The sequence below is a fragment of the Pezoporus flaviventris genome, unplaced genomic scaffold (genome assembly GCF_033815535.1).
Source record: "Pezoporus flaviventris isolate CSIRO_AGI_PZ_B2104156 unplaced genomic scaffold, CSIRO_AGI_Pfla_v1 ptg000031l, whole genome shotgun sequence".
NCBI classification, from domain to species: Eukaryota; Metazoa; Chordata; class Aves; order Psittaciformes; family Psittacidae; genus Pezoporus; species Pezoporus flaviventris.
Window position 1 is genome coordinate 65,073,936 of NW_026892579.1, and position 26,763 is coordinate 65,100,698.

General features: G+C 38.0%; 1 protein-coding gene across 11 annotated transcripts in view; it reads left to right on the forward strand.

Moving 5' to 3' along the window:
* The window catches only part of USP34 (ubiquitin specific peptidase 34), a 137,036-nt gene that overhangs the window by 75,182 nt on the left and 35,091 nt on the right, over positions 1-26,763 (forward strand). For 10 of the 11 annotated variants that reach the window (XR_009744734.1, XM_061461589.1, XM_061461595.1 and 7 more), the window contains 20 exons: positions 1,334-1,543; positions 2,148-2,273; positions 3,029-3,151; positions 3,278-3,361; positions 3,675-3,761; positions 5,433-5,633; positions 6,943-7,025; positions 8,183-8,223; positions 9,232-9,356; positions 10,460-10,612; positions 10,816-10,920; positions 12,086-12,141; positions 12,231-12,351; positions 16,143-16,326; positions 21,177-21,340; positions 22,659-22,724; positions 24,993-25,139; positions 25,228-25,284; positions 25,386-25,463; positions 26,174-26,268. Coding sequence is in view for 10 of the 11 variants with exons in the window: in XM_061461589.1 (XP_061317573.1) it covers positions 1,334-1,543; positions 2,148-2,273; positions 3,029-3,151; positions 3,278-3,361; positions 3,675-3,761; positions 5,433-5,633; positions 6,943-7,025; positions 8,183-8,223; positions 9,232-9,356; positions 10,460-10,612; positions 10,816-10,920; positions 12,086-12,141; positions 12,231-12,351; positions 16,143-16,326; positions 21,177-21,340; positions 22,659-22,724; positions 24,993-25,139; positions 25,228-25,284; positions 25,386-25,463; positions 26,174-26,268 (2,306 nt within the window). In the remaining variant the exon portion in view is untranslated. The remainder of the gene's footprint in view (positions 1-1,333; positions 1,544-2,147; positions 2,274-3,028; positions 3,152-3,277; positions 3,362-3,674; positions 3,762-5,432; positions 5,634-6,942; positions 7,026-8,182; positions 8,224-9,231; positions 9,357-10,459; positions 10,613-10,815; positions 10,921-12,085; positions 12,142-12,230; positions 12,352-16,142; positions 16,327-21,176; positions 21,341-22,658; positions 22,725-24,992; positions 25,140-25,227; positions 25,285-25,385; positions 25,464-26,173; positions 26,269-26,763) is intronic. The other variant, XM_061461591.1, reaches the window with a different exon arrangement.

Consider the following 26,763-nt stretch of genomic DNA (forward strand, 5'->3'; position numbering starts at 1 on the left):
TATGCCTCCTGGAAGCTCACACTAATGCTGCTGGTCCTTGTTGCTGTCAGTGTTTACTTAGTAATTTTAAAAGCCTAATTCTGGTTATGTCAGCAGATGTGAAAACTCAAGGAATAATAGAAAAATACCAGGCTCTTCATTCGTGAAGGAAAACAAGGGACCAGTGAAAACAGAATCGAATGTTGTGCATGTTTTGTGTTAATTATAGAATGCATGCTACCTCCATAGAAGCAGTGACTAGCTTTCTCCTTTCACAGGAGCATTTTTTAGTGCTCATCTGTAATTTTTTACCTCAATTCATAGCTCCTGTTAGAGTGGTCTACTCATAAGTTTGCTGAAATCAACAGTATGGCAAAGCCTCATTAGACTTGTATACGTGTCAGTGACACCACAGCTGTTAAGGGAGATGGGACTGTAACAAAACTTACTGGCAGACCATCAGACACGTTCTTTCTATCTAAAGGAAATCTAACTCATGCTGCACACCCTCAGTATCTGCTAACATCCTTTTAGAAGGATTATTACTGACTGTGACACTTACATATGCCATTGTTGGCTGTTAGCACGTGTGGCAGTTAGTCTGTCTTGACTGTTGCAGTTACCGATTGGATGATCTGTTGAACTAGGTCTTCAGTTGTTTGTAGGTTCATTTTGATAAATGAATTAGGTTAATTCAGAAGCAAAACTATTTTTAAAGTTGGGTTTTTTTTTTCTTGCTAACATAATTTTTACAGGATTGAGCTAAAGTGCAATCACATGAATTCTTTGTCTGCAGAACTTGAAGGAGCAGTCGCATTCAGTTTGAATGGCTGGGTGTGATCAATATATGGAGGAGATAACTAAGAGCAGCAGGAACAGTTCATCTGAGAATGGCTTTCCACAACATGGTTATGCCAGTTGCAAATGTCTGCTTTTCCAGCCACACTGCTGTTTATGTTGCTGTGCCCTCAATAGCGTTCTGGTTCTTTAAGCTGATTTCTCTGATTTTAACTCTGGATCAGTTTTTGTGCCATTTCATTAATGTACTGGGAAGTCAGACAAGTACTAGAGTCTCCCCAGCCTGAATGGCAAAATGATGGAGGGAGGGACAAGAAAGCAGGACCTTTTACTGTAGCAGCAGCAAAAAGTACATGCACCCAAGAATGCCTTAAGAGAAAGCAAAACCAAGTTTTAATTATGGCAGTGGCTCAAAATGCTGCTCAGTAAAGATTTGACCACAAAGAGATTATGTAGTCTTTAAGTTCTTAATTATGATCCTGTTGAAAGCATTCCATGGCTTATCATATGCATTTTTAAAATTGTCTCTCTCCTTGTTGTCTCCCTCTCTTTCTAGATGGTGTTTGTATCTCTGGGTGCACCAAGGAGAGAACGTAAAGGCGAAGGTGTTCAGCTTCCAGCATCCTGCCTACCTCCTCCTCAGAAGGACAACATTCCAATGCTTTTACTCCTGCAAGAACCTCATCTTACCACCCTTTTTGATTTGTTAGAGATGCTTGCCTCTTTCAAGCCTCCTTCTGGAGAAGTGGCTATGGAAGATAGTGAGGTAAATTAGTTTTATTAGAATAATTACATTTAAGACTTATTGCAGCTGCTTTTCTTATCTAGCCTAATTCCTGTGTGCTCTGTCCATTCACCAGATGTGTTTATTGCCTGTAGAGTCACATTTCACATATGATATAACCATCACTATGATTTTTCTGATTGTCTTAACATTGTTCTGATATATTTTAAATGTTCTAAGTAGTAGAAACTTTAAAAAATTAATTCTTAAGAAAGAATCTTGATTATTTAAATAGATGTGGTGACTAATAGTGGGAATTGGCTTGAAGAAAGGTTTGTAAAGGTTTTATTGCAAAAACTCAAGCTTCATGTCTTACGTGCCATCATTAGCTTGTGGAAGATTAAAAATTGGTTTATTTGAATCAGTAGTTTATATTTAAGTTTTATTTACACTCCAGTATTTCAAAATGTAAAGATGTCACTTAGTTTCTTGCAGGTTCAGTGAGACTTCTTCTTCATGTTCTATTTAAGGATTTGCATTAGATAGGAAACAGCTTTTTCATTAAGAGTAAATACATTTTGTGACTTTGAAATCTTATTTTCACACTGAAGCTCACAATAAAAGTGGTTGTTCTGTGGTTTGTCAGAGTGCAAGGTGTGAGGAACTCCATCTCCACGCAGAAAACTTATCCAGACGAGTCTGGGAGCTGTTAATGCTTCTGCCAACGTGCCCTAATATGTTGCAGGCATTCCAGAATATTTCAGATGAGCAGGTGAGCAAAGAATGCTTGTTTTACATATTTATGTTATGTGGATGTTTTAGTGTCTAGTGGTTTAATTGACTTTTCCCCATATAGGAATGTTAAATAGTATGTATGCTAAGCATGCTGGGACCTACATAAACCTAATAGACAAACCTAATTATTCCTATGAAATTAAAAAGATGTCATTTAGCTCCCAAAGTTTGTTTTCATGATTTCTTTTAAAAACCTATTAAATAAATGGTCAATACTAATTGTCACAGTATTTTGGCTGGAATTGAAACAGCACTTTTCTTCATCTACGGCCTTGCTTTAACATGACTCTTGTGATAGCAATCCTTTTGTGCTCTCGTCTATAAGTTCAAAGCATGGGTATTTACCTAATTGAATTCTTGCCCTGTACATGAAAATTTTGCCTCTTTTGAAGTTGTTGCAATTATATATTAACAGATTTGAACTGTTATGGATCTTTATGGACTTGTCTCAAAATATTGGTGGAAATGACAGTTTAGAGCCTAAGATTTGGCTTCCTCTTTAAAATTGTGTGTAGCTTAACTTATAATAATGTTGGAAGCGTACTCACATTTCATTGTAGAATACACATAATTCAAACCATCAATCATGTATAGATTGTCTTCATTTCAAACAATAAATGAAATTAAAAACCACATTATTTGTCCATGTCACTTTAAAAATCCTCTCTTTGCATTTTTTAGATGGCTCAGCATTGCATAAAATTGTGTTAATTGTTTTCTGTCTTTTGTAAGGGTAATGATGGCTTTAGCTGGAAGGATCTTCTGCGAATAAAAAGTGCCCATAAACTTTTGTATGCCCTGGAAATTATTGAAGCTTTGGGAAAGCCCAACAGGAGAATAAGACGCGAATCTACGGTAATACAGCTTCTTGCACTGAATATGTGTTTTTCTCTCTTAAGCAAAGTATATCCTGATGAGTTGATTTTTAGTGTTTTAATTCCTTAACTATTTCTTCAACAAATTGTACTTATTTATCTTTAGGGAAGTTACAGTGATCTTTATCCAGACTCCGATGACTCGAGTGAAGATCAGATAGAAAACAGTAAAAACACATGGAGCTGCAAGGTTTGATTTTCCTACAATATTCTGTGATACCTAATAGGGTTTTTCAAATAGGATGTAAATGGAAACCCGTTTGAAACATTATCTATCTTAAAGTTTTTTGTCTCAAATAGGTATACCATTTTAAACTTTTCTGTGTTATCAGGCCTGTAAATTTGTCATAGTTGTGTAAAACTGTTTCTTTTGTTTTTCATAAAATACCCGGGTGAATAGTTCATCATTCATGCATTTATAAAGCTCAGGTTGGTATCTAAGTGAACTTTGTGTTATTTCTGTGCTTGCTTTTTCTCACATTGGTTCCATACTATATTCACAGTTTGTTGCTGCTGGAGGGCTCCAACAGTTGCTAGAAATTTTCAATTCTGGGATCTTAGAGCCTAAAGAACAAGAATCATGGACTGTGGTAGGTGTTCATTCCAGAATAACAGAGCTGTCGTTTGAAAAGGCTTTCATTTCTTTCTGCCTTTGTTACAGTTACTTTTCTGCAGTAAGTGAAATAAATGATTTCTGTAATTGAAGCCACCAGACCCTATGCAATGGGATCTTTTTCTTGAATATTTTCTACTCCCAGAAGAATTTTATTTTCTTAAAAAAAAAACTTCATACTTCTGCTTTTTTATTTTTAAAACCACCCTTTGTATTTCTGTGCTTTATATTTAATTTTTTGTCCAGTCTTAAAAAATCCTAGTTCGTAGAATGTAAAATTGCAGATCATGGTAACATCTTAGAACAAAAACTGGGCTCCATCTTTAGCAATGATTGCAGCTGCATTGGTAATTCTGTTGCATCTCCCACTGCTTTAGCAAGTCAGAATCTGCAAAACAAGAAGTGGGTGCTTTATTTTTGCCTTTTTTCTGCTTGTTTCAGGGAAGGTTGTTATTTGGAAACTTTTGTCATGGTCTCTTTTAAAAGCAGTACTCTCTTAATTATCTTTCTTTTTGAAGAGGCCAAAGAAATACCATTTCCCCTTGTTGGCACTGGGACAAAAGTGGTAGCATTGTGGCTGGGGTGTCAATAAAGGCACTTTTCAATAATGAATGTTATTAGTCATTCTTATATAATGCCTTTTTCATCATTATTCTTTTAATTAGTTTGAGCTAAATTCATACCATAATGAAAACTTCTTTATATTAAATTTTTCTCTTTTATTTTCAATTCTGTGGCATTTAATTACAAAAAATTCTATCTCTCAAGCTCTGAGTCAGGTATGTAAAAAGGTGTCAATGAACAAGCATTCCCATGTATGTATAAAACTGGTGACAGGTACTGAAGTACTAAAAAGATGGCAGGTATAGTCTTTATCAAAAATTTGGTAGTTTCTAACTGCTTTTGATGTATTTGTTCTAAATTAATTATTTCATTACTATAACAAACGCTGTGACGTGGTGCTCTGTTGTATTATCCCTGGCAGTGTACAGAGTCAGGTTGCATGGGGCTTGGAGCAACCTGCTCTAGTGGAAGCTGTCCCTGCCTGTGGCAGGGGGCTGGAACTGGGTAAGCTTAAAGCCCCTTTTCAACCCAAACCATTCTCTGATTCTCTGAGTATTATTAATTTTACTATCATACTACATCTTCTTCTGGTGGAGCTGAGGAGGTGCTTGTTTGGTCATAGGCTCACAGCTGAGCACCGTGAAAATTGATCTCAAGAGTTATTACATGAATGAGTGGTTTTCATCTAACAAGAGATGCTACAATACAAAATGGTAGTTTTGTCTCTATGTGGTTCAGTAATATTCAGCTTGAAAGCACTTCTGTGTACCATACTTTAAACCCTGTGCTATAGTTGACTGCGGTGCAGGAAAGGCTCTTTGCTATTGAGCTTATCTCCTCTGTGTTGTACCATGCACTGAATAACAGAATGTCTTGAATGTACCTGTTAATAGAGTGGGTCATGAAAATGTTTTCATTATAACTAAGCTTTTTTCAATATCCTTCCACTTTGGGGTGTATTCTGATGAGGTTTTGCCACTTACTTCTAGCTGTTTATACCTCACTTCAAATCTGTAGTAGGCACAGGATTATTTGTAAAATAAATCCCTGAAAAAATAGCATTTCATTTTCTTCTTATCCACAGTGGCAGCTAGACTGTCTTGCTTGCTTGCTGAAGCTGATATGCCAGTTCGCAGTTGATCCTTCAGATCTGGATTTAGCTTACCATGATGTCTTTGCCTGGTCTGGTGTAGCGGAGAGTCACAGGAAGAGAACATGGCCGGGCAAATCAAGGAAGACTGCAAGTGACCATGCAAAGGGCCTTCACATACCTCGTTTAACAGAGGTGAGAGATAAACAGTGTGTCCAGTTTGTGAACTTCAGAAAAAATGACTGCTTTGGTGCGTGAAGCCTTTATTCTGGTGGTAAAATAATGTAATGGAAAAATTCCTTCTATTAATCTATATCCTACATGTTATTCTCTTCTAAAAAGTATTTTAATTGCTTTAAACATGACAGTTTTAAAAGCTGCAGCCAAAAGGTGGTTTAGTGATTGGTGAGCACATGAATTGTAATTCAGAATTGCAGTGCTTTATCCCTATTTCTTAGAGTTTGTTTTCTAAATGAATTGCTCCTTTTCTTCTATGGTAACCTCTTCTATGGGCTGTCCCCATCCTCACTACATCTGTTTTAGATTCCTTTAGTAAACCCTAAAATAGCTTTCTCTACTTAAGGATATGAGTGAGTGCAAGGTAAAATTACCTAAACTGTAAACTTTCCTACCACATCCCTGCATGCTAATTCCCTAATGTAGACCAGGCAAGTGTAGTATTTTGGCATCAGAAATAGGTTCACTGTAAATCCATTGCTCCTTGGGCACAGGACCAGCTGTGGTTGCCAGAAAGGGTAGATCTGAACTGTGAGCTGGAGCCAAGCGTTGCGTTCATCATTGTTATACATGGAAAGACCTTAACTATTCTCTAAGTATTAAGATCTGGTTTTGACAGAACAGAGTTGCCAAAGGGAAATGATTAAATGCACGAAATATTTTAACATTGGCTCTAAGTGCCGCTACTGGTTTTCAGCTTTTAATTGTCAGTTGAATATTTTTGAGTGCAGTAAACTAGGTTATTGAAATGCTTTAAAAGACCTTTTTTAAATTGAAAAGGCTGTGTAGCCTGAGAGGTTCTCTAAAGATGAAGAATGTAAGTGTATGTATAGTCAATAAGATGTGTTGATCGCAGAGACAGGTGAAATTTATACGTCCAACCTCGCCCTCAACCCTGTCTCCTCAAGCCTAAGATTGTTAGAAGTGAATAGCCTCTGCTTTTTTAAAAAATACTGTTTTTACTAAAAGGAATGAAGAAGTGATTGATTTTTCTATTCAGTTCAATTGTCTTTCTTAGAGAACTAGAATTACATTTAACATCTAGACTTAGTCAATGAAACACAGCATTTTAGATCTGCTTTAATAAAAAACAATCCATGTCGTAACTATGGAGATGCTGTGATTTGTCTTCCGCTCTTCCTCCCTCTAGACAGGTGGGTTTGTTTTAGATTCACACAGTGTGTTTAATTTAAAAACAGATCAAAAAGCTTGTTGTTATATTAACTGTTGTTTTTTTTTTTTTTTCTTTTGACTTCAATTTTTAAAGGTGTTTCTTGTACTTGTCCAGGGAACCAGTTTGATTCAGCGACTTATGTCAGTTGCTTACACATATGACAACTTGGCACCTAGGTACAATATCTTCTTATTTTTGTAATCAAGCTAATCCAGTGTGCACGTTTTCATCCCTGCTTTAAATACAGTAAATAGCTCTTTCAGTTGTAGTCCCCATTAATACCCATATCAGAAATTTAAGTCTATAGGCATTAGACTTGCTTTTCTTAGTCGCCTCGTCTGGTAGTTATCCTGCCCTTACAGGGGTTAGAGAGGAGAGTGGTGAGAACTCTCGCTGGTCAGTGGATGAGACACAGAGCAACAGCCTGTATACATGGTATGCTCTCATAAATTCTCACGCAAAGCTATTCCTTTGTTCTCTCTGTAGCAATTAGCATTCTCAATTTCAAAGTAATGTAAAGGAGAAATTCAAATAAAGTAACTTTTAAGTTGCTTCTTTGTCTGCTGGTTTCGACTTATTTTCCCATCCTAATAACATTAGCTAATTACTGCTGAAATTACCCTCATTGCTTTAGTGAGTGTTCGTGTACTGAAGGCACAATTTTACCTTCAGAACTGGGCTATTAGAGATTTTTGTCCTTTTGTCCTGAGAAAAGCAATTCTGTGTAAAACTGCATCGTGACAGTCAGCCTGATGGTGGGGAGGGCAGGGGGGTTGCTGCATTTGACGTTGTAGAATTACTTGATTCCAAGTAACAGTTTCTTTTTACCATATTTTTAAGACTATTAAGGGCATTCAAAGCATTTCCAGTCAAGCCTGCAAGTGTGCCTAACGTTAATCTCTAGTTGAGTTGCAGGAGTAATTTTAGATAATATACAGTATGATTTGGTTTCATAAACTTAGGTTTGTTTAAAGTTTACAAATGCTTATTCAACGTGCAGTTCTTTATGAAGAATACTAGCTTTCTTCTGTATGGGTCAGTTTTTGGGTCTGTTTTACATCTTCTCTTTTTTGGATAAAATAATGGAGTTGTGGCTGTTTTTCCTTGACTTTCTTCTGGTCAGTAAAGCTTTAAGGGGGTGATTGAATGTTTTCATAGTTCTGTTGTTGCTTATTTTGAATATTGCCAGAAATGAATCCTTTTTAAGATGAACGTTTTCGTTTTCTTAGTACTTCAGAGTAACTGTGTTGTTACTTGTGGGTACTTGTATTTCTAAGTGATACTGTTACGTTCTGTGACAAAGTTCAAATGGCTCTGTCTTCTTTCTATTCAGGGTGCTGAAGGCTCAGTCTGATCACAGATCAAGACATGAAGGTTAGTGCTGCAGAGCAGCTGTATGTTAAGAACCAATAGTAGTGAAAACATATTGAAGACAACAAGTTGTGTGTTTGATGTATTCCACTATTAGAATGCTATTGTAATGTGAATGTTTCTTGGTGGCGTGGGGGCTGCTGCATGCTAGGTGGGAATACATGGAGAGCTCCCAGAAGACCTGCCTAGCTTTCCTTCTCTAGCAATTGTTTTATATGAGTTGCAGTTTTATACTGTAGTAGCCTTCATGTCCAGAAGAGCTGGTTTTGGCAGGAGAACCAGCTCTCGACTTACCTTTCAAAGAGCAGCGTACAAAACTCCATAATGGAATCACCAATAGTCAACCTTCATTCTGGTTTACAAAAATGATTCTGGGCCTAGAATTCCTTGGAGCTCCCTCATCTCTGCCTTTTGTGGAGGTTTGTTACGAAAGGTCTAGGTGACCTGTGTCAGATTAAGTCTGTATCAAAGTATGCGTCAAAAATACATCATTGATGTGTATAAATGCAGGTATGTTCTGCTAGGCTAATGTGTTGTCTTCTTTTTTTCCACTTTGTTGTGCCCTGCGGATGCTAATGTCTGTGAACTCGAATTCTCAGTAAATGCTATGTATCACCTACTAAAGTCCTACTTTTAGCTCTTAAGAAGAAAGGAGCAGATATACTAGTTAGTCCAGGGAAGTGTTCCTGTTAAGACATGATGCAACCCATTAGCAAAGTACCAACTCACTGCATAAGAAGTAGAGATGCAGGAAAGTTTCGTGCCTCAGATTGGTAATATTTAGTCTAATTTAATTGCTATCATTAGTACAATGGTCAGTATTTAGTGAGCATATAGGTAAAATTCTAACTTTAGGTCATATCTGATGTTCCAGTAAGTTCTAAGAAAGGATTTAATCTTGTACATTTTTATGGCAGAATTAAGTGTCATATGTGCTATAACCATGCAACTCTTCAACCTAAAAAGCCTGTTCTGTTAGTGACAGTGTGATTTACTCTTCCTTTCTTTCAGTCACTCATTATTCAATGTGGCTTTTGGTGAGCTGGGCTCACTGCTGTTCCCTGGTGAAATCCAGTCTGGCAGACAGCGATCATTTGCAAGACTGGCTGAAGAAACTTACCCTTCTTATTCCAGAGGTACGTTAAGGGAGAGGTTATTGCGTTACTAATTAGTGCATAATATGGAACAAGCTTACCTTCGGTTTCAGGTTGCCATTAAATTCAGAACATGTTGTTTCCTGCTAAAAGTAGGCAGGACTTGCCTCAATGACTTGCAATCCCGTATAAGAAGTAATCTTTTGGAGTTGAAATACCATGTAAGAAGGCACATTTGTGGTTGATTGCAAACCAGTTTATAAACTCTTGTCTTTGTTGTTGGCTTCTGTATGAGGGTAATTTTTTCATGGTAATTTGTTGAAATTTCTGGGTGATGCCATCTAATGTGCATTAGTCTAAATATACTTCCCCCACTATATATTCTTTTTTCACTTCTTATCACGAAAGGAGGTGAATGAGAGTTAATATAAAAGTGTTTATTACCAAAATCTTTGCCTGGCTTGCTGTAATTCTTTCTGATGTAAGAAAAAACTTGAATTGCATAAAGATATGCACAGCATAAAATGTTTGTCTTTACCTAGTGATTGCTTAAAGGTGCAATATGGACATGATGTGGTAATTATTATCTGTTGCTTTATTACTCAAGCACAGAAAAAGCTTACACCCTGACTCCATTTAAAAACCCTAGAAGACAAAGAGTGCAAACTTCCAAAGCTGGATTAGAGATAGCCTGTGGGTACTTTTCTTTGAAAAAGAATGAAAGAAAAAAATAATTCTTCTAGGGAAATTAAACCAAGTAACTATGTAGTTAGGAATGAGTAAGTGCTATGTTCTGGCATCACACAGATTGCCCCAATTTGCTCAGATGTGATACTTTGTATTTTAGTAACTGTTTAGTTTTCTATTTAGTAACTGGCTGTTATCTTTACTCATACACAACTCAGGAGACGAGGGGCACAGGCAGGTCAGCTTTTTTGTTAAGAACAGCATCTTTTGTGTGTTCATGCAGGTAATTTAAATGTATGTTATTTGTAATAGCGTTTTTAGAAAGACACATTCTACCCTGCATAACATGCTAGATTTTGGGAGGAAGTTATTACATACATATGGAAGAAACATCAAGAAGAAAAAAAATCTTCTGATTTAATGTATTTAATCATTTAATTCTTTGGTTTTTCATGAAGACTGCTGTTCGCCACGAGTCTTGCAATGGTTTGTACAAGCTATCTCTCTCTGGACTGGATGGAGGAGACTCAATTAATCGATCCTTTCTGCTGCTGGCTGCATCAACGTTATTAAAGTTTCTCCCTGATGCTCAAGCTCTGAAACCAATCCGGGTGAGGATTTCAGAAATTACAAGACTTTATCACAGATCTATTTAAACTTCCTTTTGTTAATACAGAGAGGAAAAATAATAGCGTTATCATGTCAGACAAATTATCTGACTGCGTCTGACATAGTGTTTCTGATACACTGAGATATTAAGTCTTTTGTTCTTTTGTCTGATGTGCTTCAGACCAAAAGCAATTTCTTTTCACAGATAGAGGATTATGAAGAAGAAACAGTGCTGCGACCAGGTTGTAAGGAATATTTTTGGCTGCTGTGCAAACTGATTGATAACATACACGTCAAAGATGCGAGTCAGGTAGGGCTTGCTTTGTATTCATATGAATGTTTGCTTTTTTAAATGTGAGTATTCAAAGCACTTTTACTGCAGCATGAGATATTTGTACTGAAGATCTGGTGAATTGCTGTGAACAGCTCTTGGATCTTTCCCGTCTCACAGTTTTCCCTAATCTCTGATATGGATTTAGTAGCTCTTGGCCAAAGGAAGCTTCAGTTACTGAACCTGCAGAGTCAAGAAGGGGGAAGGGTATACTACACAAAGAGGGTGAACTTAAGTGAAGGTGACAGACATTGGGAATACTATAAATATCTGTGAGATTCACTGTTCATAATTTCAGTGTGGTCTAAGGAGGAGGTAATCAAGTATTTGACTAAAGCTGAAAGAGGAACAAATGTCAATTAACAGCCACTTAACACAGGTTAGAAAACTCACAACTCTTGAAACATCTCAAGAGTGTTAAATTACTTTTGGGGCAAACTCTACAACTGCTTGTGCTGGCTCATGGCCCGGCATAGATCTTTCTAGTTCATTCTCAGAGTTGTGGCAGGAGTGTGGGAAGGGAAGGAGAATGAAGCCTTATCTTGGTTTCTCCTGAATGGAAGAGTCTTGTCCTCTCCTGACTCTGAATGGTCTCAGTAGAGGCAAAAGTTTTGCTGCTTTGTTCCCCCTGCCCTTCTTTGTCTGTTCAGTTTCCTTCCATTTCCTTCTATCCAATCCTAACTATTCTATGATTTCTGTTTTATTGAATCTCTTAGCTATAGGCTACAGTTAGGCCTGCTTCTTCTCTGTGTTGCTCAAGGAAGAAATGCTAATGGGATTTGTAAAACTTCTGATGATAAACTGTGTGTTCTTGTGAGAAATAGTGAAGCATTTCTCTTTAAAATAGTGCTTTTCCATTTTTTGGGGGTATGGTATTATATTTGTGGGACCTGGAATTGAAAGAATAAGTATTACTTAATTTGAACTATCACATTGATTTTAAAAAACAGTTTCATCTCTGTATAAAAATGCATTAAAATAGTGTTGCAAACATGCTTGAAAGATGAGTTTTAATTGTCCCTGTGTGCCATAACAAAATTTCATCTGAAAGCATAGCCATAGTTTTAGACTGGCTTATAAATTGTAATTCATGGAGTTCATCATTATTTTCCATTTATATTCCATTTTCTTTATTTTTAATCAGACAACACTGCTTGATTTAGATGCACTAGCAAGACATCTTGCTGACTGCATTCGGAGGTAAGGTTTGCTAACTAATTTCTCTTGTAAATTGTGTCATATTTAATGGGATAGAGCTTTAACATTTATATATATATATGTACATACAGCAGAGAAATCCTGGACCATCAGGATGGCAACATAGAAGATGATGGACTCACAGGACTACTTCGTCTTGCAACAAGTGTTATTAAGCACAAACCACCATTTAAATTTTCTCGTGAAGGCCAGGTAAGAAAAGACACAAAGGGATCTAAATCGTGTCATCTGTTGCTACTGTACTTTCTTTGTTTCACCTATTTTTCCACCATTTGGATTGCAGGCATTAGTATATCATGTTTCTAGCCTTAGGATGATCGATAAAAACACACATACAATCATGGAATAGTTTGGGTTGGAAAGGACCTTAAGATCATTCAGTTTCAACTCCCTGCCATGGGCAGGGTACACCTCACACTAAACCATGTCACCCAAGGCTCTGTCCAGCCTGGCCTTGAGCACTGCCAGAGATGGAGCATTCACCACCACTTCTGTGGGCAGCCTGTGCCAGTGCCTCGCCACCTTTACAATAAAGAACTTCTTCCTTATATCTAACCATATTAAAAAGTAGTACAGACAGTCCCTTTCCTTTATAACCATATTAAATTTCAAGGTAGAGTTCTTGAAATGTTATTTATTTTCATTCATAGCCTTTAAACTATTTCAGTATTGATCAGCATCAACTGATTTAAGTCATTAACAACAGCTGCTTTTTGACCATGTCCTGGGTCAGCTGTGATCTAAAAGTAGCATTTAAGCTCTGCATCTGCACAGTGGTATACACCTCTTTAAAGAATATTACATTTCACCCGTGCTTGTAAGATGGGACAAGGGCCAAGCAGGGGAAATTGCTGAAAAATTCCTACTTTGTGTTTCAAGGACACATTGTCTATTAAATAAAAACCTTGTGGTGATGTTTTCACCTGGTGTAAAAACTGTTTTAAACTGATGGTTTTTTTCTATAGGCTGCTTGGAGCTTATGATTCAACCTTTAGTGAGGTTTCACCAAGAAAACAGTCCTCTGTATCTAATTAGGTTGTATCTATCCTGTCTGTTTGCTCTGTTATCATAAAATGGCCCTGAAGGTAATTTTACTCACCAGAAGTTTCAACACTGTGCAGTACCTAACGGAAAATTACACTGCTAACAGCATTTTAACAGACTTGATACTATGTAATTCTCCTGGAATAGGTGTCTTTTAAGTATGGAGAGCTTACAGATTAAATTAGAGGAAGAATTCAATTCACGGAGTGCAGCGTGGAGGATGATGTAGAAATTTAAGTAGTGGAGGTACCCAAAGATCAGGTTTATGTAGCTTGGTTATGTGGAAAGTATAAGAAGAAAATAAAAGGGAAGCTTAAGTAGAGAGGAGTGACACTATACAGGACACTGAAATATGGTGCATATATGTAGTATATCACAGGGAGGCCAGAAATTTGATTGGAAAAATGGATGAATGTGAACAGAGCAGTATCCACACAAAGTATGAAGACAGGCTGAGAAAGTTGGGGCTGTTCAGGCTGGAGAAGAGAAGGCTGCGTGGAGACCTCATAGCAGCCTTCCAGTATCTGAAGGGGGCCTATAGGGATGCTGGTAGAGGGATTCTTCATTAGGGACTGTAGTGACAGGACATGGGGTAATGGGTTAAAACTTAAACAGGGGAAGTTCAGATTGGATATAAGGAGGAAACTCTTTCCTGTTAGGGTGGTGAGGCACTGGAATGGGTTGCCCAGGGAGGTTGTGAATGCTCCGTCCCTGGCAGTATTCATGACCAGGTTGGACAAGGCCTTGGGTGACACGGTTTAGTGTGAGGTGTCCCTGCCCATGGCAGGGGGGTTGGAACTGGATGATCTTAAGGTCCTTTCCAACCCAAACCATTCTATGAGTCTATGAAAGTACTCACAAGGAATTTGGCTCTGCTGAGAGAGAAGGGCTTAGTACATGTTCTGAGACCAAGTCATGATCTAGTATTAATTTTTTTCAATTCTATGTACAATTAAGAACACTTATTAACTGCACATTATAAAGTGCATTAGTGAAGAGTTTGTATGGTGTTCAGTGTAATAGGGTTTTGAAACCACACGTTCTGAGCAAAAGCTGGGGAAAAAACAGCCAGAAAAATACATTGTCAAATACTGAAGATAGATTAGGCTTGCCTAGAGGATTCTGATGCTCTGCTGGGCCTTTTCTTCCCTACTAATTCCTTCTCTTAGCAAAATCATCTCTAGTGTTGTCTCCCCTGCTCCAACATGTCAGAATTCAATGAGTACAAGCGCAAGATTGAGAATGTTAATCAGCAAAACATAGTTCCAGGTTTCTGAAGTTACCTCTTTTCTGGTCTGGGAAGTGGCTGGTCTGTTAAGAAACCTGTTTGAAGAAGGCTGCAGCACAGCACTAGGCTGCACCTGAGAGCACAGTCTGAAACTTGGCTTAGTAGATGCAGCTGGTCTGCTGCCGAGCTGTAATCATCTAAACCTGACACGTATAGTTAGGAATGAAAAGGAAGCAGGCTGCTGCCCCACAAGCATTCCTGACACAGACTAGCTACTAAGGAACCAGGTATATAAAGTTGTTAATTTTGCATGTTTTCTTTTTACAAAGTGTGGAGAAATCTGAAAGGTCTTTAACTATATTGGCAGGGGAAGACCTTTCCTTATTATTCATTCATAACCATAAGACTCTGCTTGTACGGTTTTTTTCTGTGATTCTATGATTTTCTATTAAAACTGTAGGAATTTCCCTGCACTCTGGAGCAAGGCTTTTCATGGTGATTTTGCTGTGTACTCTGCAGAAGGTCATTTGTTGAAATATTTAGAATTTAGATTTTAGGGCAGAGCCTGCCTTTTAACATCATAAGTGAATATTCCTGAGCAGGGAAATCCAGGAAGAACAGTTATTAATTGCAATGTAGAAACTGTAGAATGAAGTGTAGTAGCTGGATTGGCACCCTGTGCTCAACAAATGGGGAGGAATTTTGTCCCTAAAAAAAAATCAAGATGACATCTTTGTGGGGGGGGAAGGAGTAATGAAAGTTCTGCAGGGGTAGAGGATTTATTGTCTGATTATATGTCCAACTAAAGTGATTCACTATTAATATGATTTAATGATTGAATAGAGTTTGGTAAGATTGCAGACATTTTACAAGAGGCAACAGAGTGCAGGTGATGGATCATGTCACCAGCCCTAGACATAAAGTGTGCACATGAATCGCTGGTTGCTTATGGGTATTCGTTGAAATACTGCTTTATAAATCCCGCTGAGTTTTTTCTTTCATGGTCTGTCATTATACCACTGAAAGTAGTAATTATTAATGTTCACTTTGTAGCTGAAAGTTGGCTTTTTCACCATTCTGCACTTGTTTGAAGGTGCTGTAGTTGTGGAAGAAGGTGCTGAAGTTTAGACAGATCGATCTCTTTTTAGTGTATTATTATTAGAGTAATTAATAATTAATATTAATCTGGGACAGTAAAGATAAATAAGTGTGTAATAAGTTTTTATCATCCAAAAGTAGCCTGACTTGGAACAACTATCACGTCTTTTGTAGCTCAGTTAATATTCCAAACATGAAACATTACAAAGATACACTTATAGTACACATGGTACATAATTTAGTACGTGTTTTAAGGTTGATTAGGAATTCATAAAACTCAAATCGAGTTATTAAGGTTATGGGCTGTCTTTCACTAGGAGAAACTGGCCCTAACGTTACTAAAAATGTGTGTGGTTTGTGAAATCAGTCGTGAATCAAGCATAATTCATCACTCTTTTCCACTGGACATGTTTCTCTTTAGGCTCTGGTATGGTTACAGTGCACTTTATGCAGTATAAAGTAAGTTGTTGAATTCCCTAATTCAGAACCTGTGTAGAAGTTGGAAAGTTCTAGAGGTCTAGAAGGTCTATGGACGTTTCTATCAGTTAATACATTACTTGTCCTTTAGGAATGTGTTCAAACTGCTAAATGTGCCAATTGAACTGTTTTACAGGAGTTTCTGAGAGACATCTTCAATCTTCTCTTCTTGCTGCCAAGCTTGAAAGATAGACAACAGCCAAAATGCAAGTCACATTCTTCAAGGGCTGCTGCTTATGACTTGCTGGTAGAAATGGTAAAGGGGTCCGTGGAAAACTACAGGCTGCTCCACAACTGGGTTATGGCACAGCACATGCAGTGTAAGAACCTTTATTCATATGTAGATTATGAGTATTTTGTGGAAAATGAGTCCATTTTTCCACAATGGACATTCTCTGTTCATTTTGGGTTTGTTTTGAATGTTTGGATTTATAAAGTTCAGTAAAGAAAATATTAATGTACTTGTCATATGGACTTTCATTATACTGAATAGTCCCAATTTCCAAATGTAGTGATGAGGAAGTAAGACACTGTTGCCACTAACACTGCTCTTAAAATTCCACTTTGTAGCTCTACTGTTCATCCACCATCACTTACAGCAGTGTCACAGAGCAGATGTTGGCATCTTTTGCTCACCTAGCGAATGAGTGGCTTTACCCCCATGTATGGTTTTCAGATCATCTGTTCTTAACTATGGGTTATTTATAGTGTGTGGTCCTGTTAAATGATACCAACACACAGATAACATTGTGAGAGTGGGTTTTCCATGTTTCATTCTGCTTGTGCTGGATTTAAATTTCTGTTTTCCCCTTCTAACATGAAGAAACGTGGTACATAAACCAAAGTCTATAAACCACACTGAGGTACAGTGGCTGGTAACAGCAGTGTCGTGTTTCCAGAGCCTCTAATATCTCTGCAGTTGACTTCAGTCTGTACCCACATGTCTGCATACAGTGCTAATACAGTTTTGTTCTGCCTCTTGGCTTTCATGCTTCCTGTGTTTTGGAAACACTATCCCTATGCATAATATGTAAATTACCAGAATTTGAAGTTACTTAATATTTTATCTTTGATTTGCAAATTCTCAGTATGCATTTTTAGCTTGATAGATTTCCTTTCACATGCCTGGTTTAAATTCCTGTCACCTGAGGATCTGTAATTTATTATAATCTATGGAATTGATTTAGCACCTCACAATTCAGGAAGCAAAAGAGAAATCTGATCGTATTAATGTTTTGTGTTCTACACTCCAAAGTCTCCTGTGCTCAGGGAAAATATTATGAAGGTTGGATATTTCTGATTGCTGTGAGTCCACCTTCTGCTGCTGAGGTTGTAGCTCTCTAGGTGCAATCATTCATTTTCCACAGTTAATATTTTTCTCACTCCCCATCCCAGTAATTCCTACGTGCTGGAGTTTTCTGTCACATCTACCACAGTTGTTACTTCCTTCCAAATACTCTTCTCTAGATTTTTATGTTCCTTCCTGAGTTCTCCAGAGCCATCTGGTCTGTGCTCGTGCTCCATATTCAGTGTATCTCAGTTTCATGAATGCTAATTTTATTGCAGCTGGCAGAGTGCCATTGTCTCTTCCTGATGTGCGACTTGACGTAGGACTTCTGATACCTCATTTGTTGAAAGTCTTGTTATTCCACTAATGTGATCCAAAGATGCTTAAAACTGGATTTTTCCGCTTATCTCTGTAATCTTATTAGTCTTTAAAAATCTTAGTTGTAGTCGTGTCTCCCTGTTCTTCTTAGGAGAAATATTAAGGAAGATATCATCAATTTTCATCCGGTCTTTGCTTTTAACGTTTTAGTTTTGTGGTTCATTGTAGAAGTTTTTGCTCCTGCCACTTGTGCAGTTGTTGTCCTCTATTCTCACCAGTTACTGTCTCTGCTATTCCACCATGTTTTCCTCCTTACTGATTGAAGCCAGGATGCTCTTATGAGACGGCCTTAATTTAATGCAGCAAAATGAAGTCTCAAAAGGAAAACATCTTATTAAAGGATCTCTAGTCTATTTTCCTTGGGACAAAAAAAAGACAAATAGGGTTCCAATTAAAAATACTGTTACTAAGACTCTATTCTGGCAGTCATTAAAATGTACACTGTATACTGTTGTTCAGACTTACAGTAGCATGAATAACATAAAGTAGTTGTAGTAAAGATTCAATTTCAGCAGCATTTTGCTCCTTCATTTCTGCTAATGGAGCTTCCTTCATTGATGGGTGGGAGAATGACGGGTGCTTTTTGCTACTTCATAGGTAGGTGGTGTTCACGCTGGAGACCTTCATGTGTCTTCAGCACCTGATACTGTCGGAAATGAACTGCTAAGTAGCTGAGTCAGTGGACTTCTTTCCTCCTTTTCTCAACAGGGCTAACAATTAATGCAGACTGATCTTCTTAAAGAGGGGATTTAGGTAACCCCTGTTGTTGCTCATAAAATTGCAGTTTTGGAGTTTTCGCTTTCTTCAAAGACCAAGACTAATAAAAGCATTCAGTTCAAAGGAGGGAAACAAGACCAGCCGCTTTGCTTCCTGGAAGTTTCAGATAGTGTCTGATGTTATGTTTGGAGCAGAAGCATGATGAGAAGGTGGAGTAGGGAGACATACACAGTCATTCCAAGAGGAAGAAATTAAGATTTATTTTGCTTAAAATAGAATGGGAATATTATAAGTTCAGGTACAGGTTTTCCTACCTGAGAAAAGGCTGATTTCTGTTGTGACAGTGAGGAATAAAGAAGATAGGCTCAAATTTACCTTTCTGCTTAAGATCCATATGGAAGAAGGGAAAGCTTTTATTATGAAAATGAATACAAGTCGCTTAAAAATCCCAGGGTGGAGAAAACAAGATCTTCCTGATCCATTCCTTGTCAAATTTCCGAAAGCCCTTTGTCAGACTGAAGTAGGAGGAAGATGCTCCCGACTGTTCTCATGAAGTATAAAGTAGTAATCTGGGTTTTTTTGTAATTACAGCTTGATGAGCTATAAGCAGCATGGTAGATGCTGAGTCCTTACATCAGAAAGGGTGAACTGAGATGTTGCAATTTAAGGATTTCAGTTAAAGGAGGGAATTCTGTGGTGTTCCACCATGCTTATTACTTTGTTAGGAGGTTAAACGTGGAGGAGAGCTTTGTTTCAACTGGCTGATCAGCCCAATGTAACCAGGTAACATGAGGTCACCCTGCTGAGATTTGTTGAAATAGAAGAAGTAAAACTTTTCCCTTCCCTACTTGAAGCTGCAGGGCTAGTAGTTGTTTTGATGCCAGTGCCAAAATGAAGATTACAACAATTAATTGTTGTGCAACAGAACATCTTGTGGCTCTGGTCTCTGAAGATGTGAGGATCTGTTCAGAGGATGCCAAATAGTTTCCTGAATTTATAGCTGGTAGTATGAATTGAGAATAATCCTTAATGAGCCTTTAATCTGTGACAAAATAATTAAGGATTTAAAATCCAAGTCTTGAATCCATGTGGCTTTTGTGGATTGTAAAATGAATGCAGACTACTTTTTTTTCCCCTTTTTCTCTGTATATCTGAACATAGACTTCAATAGAAGTGCTTATAGGGACACTGCCTTTTTGGAGAATGGTATCTTTGGGTAGGAATAGCAAAGCTAGATGTAAGTTTTTGTGCCAAACTTCTTGCATACCAAGGAAAGCAGGCTGCAGAATTTCTTTGGATACTGGATTAGTTCCTCTCTAATTCAGTGCTTGTGTCATCAGGTTGCCCCTGCAGCTCAAAGGAATAATTGCCCATTCCATTCTCCAGCGTGGGATGCTAGAAAGAGAAGCTTGTCAGTGTCTAGAAGCACTACTAATCACTTACAAATGGTTTGTCTAGTCTGGTTACCATCTTCTTGACTGGCAGATGAGAACTTTCCCATTCTTCCAATTTCTTGGCAGCCATATCAGAACAAGGTTTATTAAGAAGACTCTGTCTAGTGCCACGCTGTAAGAAACAGATTGCTACATCTGGTCTGAAATACAGAGGAATAGAAAGCTTATAGGGAAAGAAAATGTATTTCCAACCTGATTCTCTAGGTAATTCACTTCTTGCTCACCCCTATTTTTCTCGTAGATGGCACATTTCTTTGGTATGTATGGCTTTGAAGTGCAGTAAAAAACATTCCTTCTCTTCCTGTAAAAACAGTTCCCAAATTTATTCCATCTTGTATATAGCTAACCACTTTATTTCACTGCACTTTTGTGTCTTACCTCTGATAAGCTGCTATCCATCTTCTGTGCTGGTCGAAAAGATCTTTTGCTAATCTGGCATCCTTTATAGTAGAAGTCATTCTGAAACCAGCTTCTCTTCTGAAAAGGGAGGTCTCACTTGGTGTGTGGTTGTCTCTGATACTAAATTTGTACTCTGTTACATGAAGGGAAGGCTCCCAAGCTTGTCTCTGTGGGTGCAGAGGCTTGCTTTGCTCTGTTGCAGTGTGACACAGGGGTGTGTGAGAATGGGTAGTAGAAACTGTGAGTAATTTTTGTGCTGGAGAAATGACTGGTGTATGTTTGGGAGCTCCTAAGGGTAGTATGTGCTGAGATAGAAGTATGTTCTCAGTGGTTTAGGCAGTGCAAGTGTTAAGGGAGCTATGGTTGGCTTGTATAGAATGACGGAATGATTTGGGTTGGAAAGGACCTTAAGATCATTTAGTTCCAGCCACCTTGCCATGGGCAGGGATACCTCACACTAGACCGTGTTGCCCAAGGCTCTGTTTAATCTGGCCTTGAAAAACAAATTCTAAGAACAAATTTCATGTGTTTATTATGTTTAGAGTTTATGGATGCTCTTGATAATGAAAATGTTATGTTGTGGTTTTACCAAGCTTCAGTTTAAAGGAAGAGACTGGAAGACCATTGCTATGTGTAAAACTATCACCAAACCAAGTGTGAGAGATGATACTTGCCATGAGCAATGCTTTGGAGAGCACAGCCCATCACTTGCAGCCCACAGTGTGGCACCTGGAAAGGCTCACTGCTGTATCAAGTGATTTTCCTGATGTACCTGTAGTGCATCAGGTACAGTATAGCTCATGTCTGTAAATGTAGACTGCAGAAACAGGATGCATCTTACTAATGTAAACATAAAGTTTTTATTGTATTTATGCTTTTTTAATTGGACTTTTAATTGATTTCTTTCTGCATGTGTGATTTATGTTTTTTACAGCTTCCCATGCACCTTACAAGTGGGATTACTGGCCGCACGACGACGTTCGTGCTGAATGCAGATTTGTGGGTCTGACTAATCTTGGAGCAACGTGTTACTTGGCATCCACCATTCAGCAACTGTACATGATACCAGAGGCCAGACAAGCAATATTTACTGCAAAGGTATGCTTCTGATAGAAGTTTAAATTTAGAATTGATGCAAATGCTGATAAAGTATGAATTTTAAGACATCTTGATAAAGAAGATTTATGCAGGATTTAGTTTGCTTTTTGTTCAGTTGGATTATTCTGCTGATGTCTAAAGTGAAGAGTTGTCTTTTTAATGTATTTGTAATGCAGTAGGATATTAAGGTGGCATTGTGATAAAACATGTTCTCAAACTTGTATTTCTGTTGCTATCAACTAGATAAATTCAAGTTTGGGTTTATGTGAATTATCTGTTTTTTCTTAACTCCTAATTTGTCATTTTGTTAGGGTAGATGTCTTTCTTATTCAGTGTTTATGAAGGCCCACAGCATAGACTCGTAGAATAGTTAGGGTTGGAAAGGACTTTAAGATCATCCAATTCCAACCCCTGCCATGGGCAGGGACACCTTCAACTAGAGCAGGTTGCTCCAAGCCATGTCCAACCTGGCCTTGAACACTGCCAGGGATGGGGCAGCCACAGCTTCTCTGGGCACCCTGTGCCAGTGCCTCAGCACCCTCACAGTAAAGAACTTCTTTATATCCAACCTGAACTTCCCCTGTTTCAGTTTGAAGCCCTTGTCCTATCACTACAGTCCCTGATGAGGACTGTCTCCAGTCTCCAGCATCCTTGTAGGCACCCTTCAGATATTGGAAGACATGTATCTCATGCTACCAGAAGTACACCAAGTCCTGTAAATTACCATACATTCATGAAATACAATGTTACTTCTAGCTATTCATGGAAAAGAGAAAGCTTCGTTTTGGTCCCTGTCATCAACAGGGCTCGTATAATGTGTGAAACACCCTCATTGCCGTGACCTCATCATTTTTTGTTATCATTGTGTTAGTGGTAGAATTCCCTTAACTTCATTTAGAGTTAGCCATTTATAAAGAAACAAAAAAATTCAGTACAGCTGCTGTTGTATGTGAAATGCATTATACAGGGGGTGGATCAAAACTCCCACAGAGGCGAATTGATAAAAATTACCCCAGAATTACTGCAGTCTTTGTAATACCTTCACAAAAGCTCCCAGCTACAGTAAATTTTTAGCAGATAGAGTCATTATTCAACTTCTGTTTAATGTTGACATGCCAAAAACGTTGAGTAGGTGGTGCTTTATATACAAGTGTAAAATAGTGCACTGTGTGTTCTTGTACACAAGCGTTTTCCATAATTGTCCATAATAAAGTGGTTGGCGTTTTCCTTCAAAAGATGGTTATTTCATCTGTTTAAGGGCTGTTTGGGGAAAGTTACAAGCCAAAAGATAAAGTCTTCTTTTATGGATTTCTTTTAGTATTCAGAAGATATGAAACACAAGACCACTCTACTAGAGCTCCAGAAAATGTTTACATACTTAATGGTAGGTGCAAATAGAGGATATTTTATAAAGTATCTTATTTTGGGGGGAGTGAAGAGGGAGACATGGGCAAGAAAAATGTTACTGTCCTGTATGTCAGCATCTTAAGTTCTTTATGTCTGAGTTCTGTAAATGAGCGTCTTAACTGAAATACTTTTTACTTACTTGAAAACTATTACTTAGCAACTCATTTAAGCAAATGTAATGGTTTCCATGAAGAGACAATGTAATCCTAATCTAAGATGGGTTTTGATATTGGGCACCAACTGTCAAGCTAGCAACCAACTAGCAAGCACCAGCTCTCAGGCATTACTGACTAATATGTTCTGAAAAGATGTTTGTGAAGTTAATGGGAACATGAGGATCAGGTGCCACAGTCTGAACATCCTTCATTTAAACCTTTCACCCCTAGCACATTAATGCTCAAGTGAGAGCAGGATGTTACCATAGTTATGGGACATCAGTTACAAGTATGAAAATCAGGCTGCTTTTTAGTTACATGGTGTGGCTGAGCTGTGCCCTGTATGGACACCCTGTGCACTTTTCATTGCTAAATGTCAGTGGCCCAGGAGCTCCCTGGCCAGCCATCTGCTTGGATGCAGTAACAGGGTGGATTCAGCAGGGCAGGTTGAAACTGGGTAATTGACTGTGCCTTCCTAATGAAGTATTTGATTGTTACAGGAGCCCTCCAGGTAAGAATCTGGGACAGTTCTACTATTACACTGCTGTGTCTAGTCCAGTCTCCAAACTGACTTTGTGACTAGTCAGTAGAAACTGTTCCCGCAGAAATGACTACATCAGTCTTCTGTATGGGTTTAAGATACTTTAGAGATATTTTGTATGTAATAAGGTGAGTAAATAGTAGTGAATTACACAGATGCTGGGGTGATCACCAGAGGGCTCCCAGCTGGATTATAAGAATTTAGCAAAATGGTGCTTCAAGGAGCCTCCCCGGGTCCAACTGAAGATAACCACAGGAAGGACCCTAGCAGCAGAGTTCCATCACCACCAAACACAGACTGGCTGTCCCGTTAGGATGTTTTGATTCCGTACATGAGCACCATGCCAAGATCCCAATAAATTACTTGTTAACAAACACCCTGCCACGAGGGACTGTCCAGCACTGTTGCCATTCACCTTGTTTCACACGGACCTTGATGTAAAGGGTTCTGAGCCTGATTCTTTGTAATCAACAACTTGTTTGCCCCAGTTTCCTGGTGATAAAACAAACTATATTATTTTACTCATTGCATTTTTCTTGCTTCAGTATTTTAAAGGCTAATCTAATGAAATAAAGCAGTAAAAAGCCACTAAAATCTTTGAGATTCCAGAACCAAACAAAATTGAGGGAGGTCAGAGGTGTTCACTGTTGTTAAAATAGTGAGACATTCCTGAAATAATGAAAAACCTGAGGAGAGCTGAGTGGTTTTGTTCTTGGCATTGGCTTTTGTGGAAGAAATTCATGACCACTTTGAAGACAAAATAGAGGAAAGGAATTTAGGCGTGTGGTGCCTGCCATAAATCATAATAAAAATAAATCCATGTATTTATATAAGCATAAAATAATACAGGAACATAAAATCTTGGGAGGATTTACCATTATTAAAATGTTGGAGAAAGACTTTTTCCAAACAAGGTAATACGTACAGGATTAAGGATGTCTTGACACACATCCTTAAAAGAAAGCATTATGTACATTGTTATTTACAACAACAAAGCTCCTTCTGCTGTAAGTTCTGCATTCCCAGTGTGGAAGGCAGCGGAACAGGGGATGTATTCTAAAGAACTGCTTTATATGGCACATTCTATTCTCTGACTAAACACATGCATGAGAGCTAGGTGATCAGTTTAGACCATAGAGAAGTCTGAACGAGAATGAAGCACTTGTCAAGATTTAAATCAATAATGTCTGGAAATACATAAACACAGGCTGACATCCTTCATATTGTTTTGTATCTGAGCAGCTGTGCAGAAAATGGATGTGTGACATCTTCAGCCAAGTTACCGTCTTCTATTGAGTAGTTTTATTAAGTATTTATTAAATATTATTTAATATTTTACTGATGAATTTCAGAATAATCTGTTAAAAATGGGTTTACATTTCATCAGAAGCATTTAAACACTTAACTGTAACACCCATACGGAGGTGTATGTAAAAGTATGTCCCTTTTTAAATAGGCATTTATATAATACATATGTTTGGTGTATCTGTGTAATATAAAATATAAGGATTGCTGTTAATAGGCTTTGCTTGGTCTTTTTTCCTTTAAGGAAAGTGAGTGTAAGGCATACAATCCAAGGCCTTTCTGTAAAACCTACACCATGGATAAGCAGCCGCTGAACACTGGAGAGCAGAAAGATATGACAGAGTTCTTCACTGACCTAATAACAAAAATAGAAGAAATGTCTCCAGAACTGGTGAGTTGTTAAGAGGGAGCAAAAGGGAGCTTGAAAACTTAAAGATTTGCTCAAATATCCTTGACAGAATTTATTAATTCATTCACAGAAAAATACAGTGAAAAGTTTGTTTGGAGGTGTTATCACAAACAATGTTGTTTCTTTGGTAAGTATTCATTCCTCATGCTTACCTGTTAAAGATTAGGGGGGTTTTAACTTCTCGGAACAGTTACTTCATTGCTTTCCTCTTTCATTGCTGTGATTCAGGACTGTGAGCATGTAAGTCAGACTGCTGAGGAGTTCTACACAGTAAGATGCCAGGTGGCAGATATGAAGAATATTTATGTAAGTACTGCCAGGCTGAGATGTGTACCATAGATCACAATTATAATCAGGTGCAGTCGAGTATAAAAGACTGCACCATACACTGTTGAATGTGTTGGTGCTTTCTGTATCTAATTTTGGTGTATTATAGGTTTATATTACTGGGTGATTTGGTTGAATTGTTTCATCTTTTCAGTACAACATGCTATCAGCTGGTGCCATTTGGAATCGAGTAAAGATTGTGTTACAGTCAGTAATTGCTACTTGCTTCTGTGCTTTAAAAATACCGTGGCCATTTTTATGTAAGAGAATTGTAAATGTCAAAAGGTATTATAGATATATGTACTATACCTTATTAAGTTGATTTAAAACTTACACTAGCATAATTTTAGGTTTTAAACAAGTATTAATCCCCACACTTGGAATTTGAATTTTAAGTACTTAAATTCCTTGGGGCAGCTTGGAATATTGAGTGCCATGTTTCTGAATTGGCTCCTAAATTTTGTGTTTGGGTTAGGAAGTGGTTTTCCTGCCAAACTCTGCTCTTAGTTCAGGTACGTGTACTTCTTGCAACCTTTTTGATGCCTTTGACCACCTTTACTTCCATAACTTAATGGCAGTGTTAAATTTACTGTAAGATTGAAAGAGAGGGGTTTGTAAAGTAAGCCATGCAAGCACAAGGTATAAATACCTAGGAAAAATGTAAGCTCCTTCTTTGTTTCTTCTGTCAGGAATCTCTTGATGAAGTAACTATTAAAGATACCTTGGAAGGTGACAACATGTATACGTGTTCGCACTGTGGGAAGAAAGTGCGGGCTGAAAAAAGGTATGATTAAGAAGAAGTAAACTTTCCTAATGTGTCTTTTTAGTAAATTACTGAAATTACCGTTGGAATGAGAGCAATCCTGTAGATGAACAGGACTGTGGTTTCATTCGGTTCGCCGCTGTGTATGCCTGTGAGGATGTGGTCCCTGTGCAAGTGAGCACATAAGTAAGAAATCAAATTGCCAAAACAAAGAATATAAGGTAACTTAGCAAAAGATCACCTAGAGAATAGCTTCTCTGGGCACCCTGTGCCAGTGCCTCAACACCCTCACAGGAAAGAACTTCTAATTAATGTCTTACCTAAATCTCCTCTGTTTAAACCCATCACCCCTTGTCCTAACGTGACAGTCCCTGATGAAGAGTCCCCTCTCCAGCATCCTTGTAGGCCCCCTTCAGATACTGGAAGCTGCTCTGAGGTCTCCATGTAGCGAAAATGTTTTGATATTTTAAGAAGTCTGCTAATAAAAAGAAAGCTGAATATAAAAGGTATATTGGC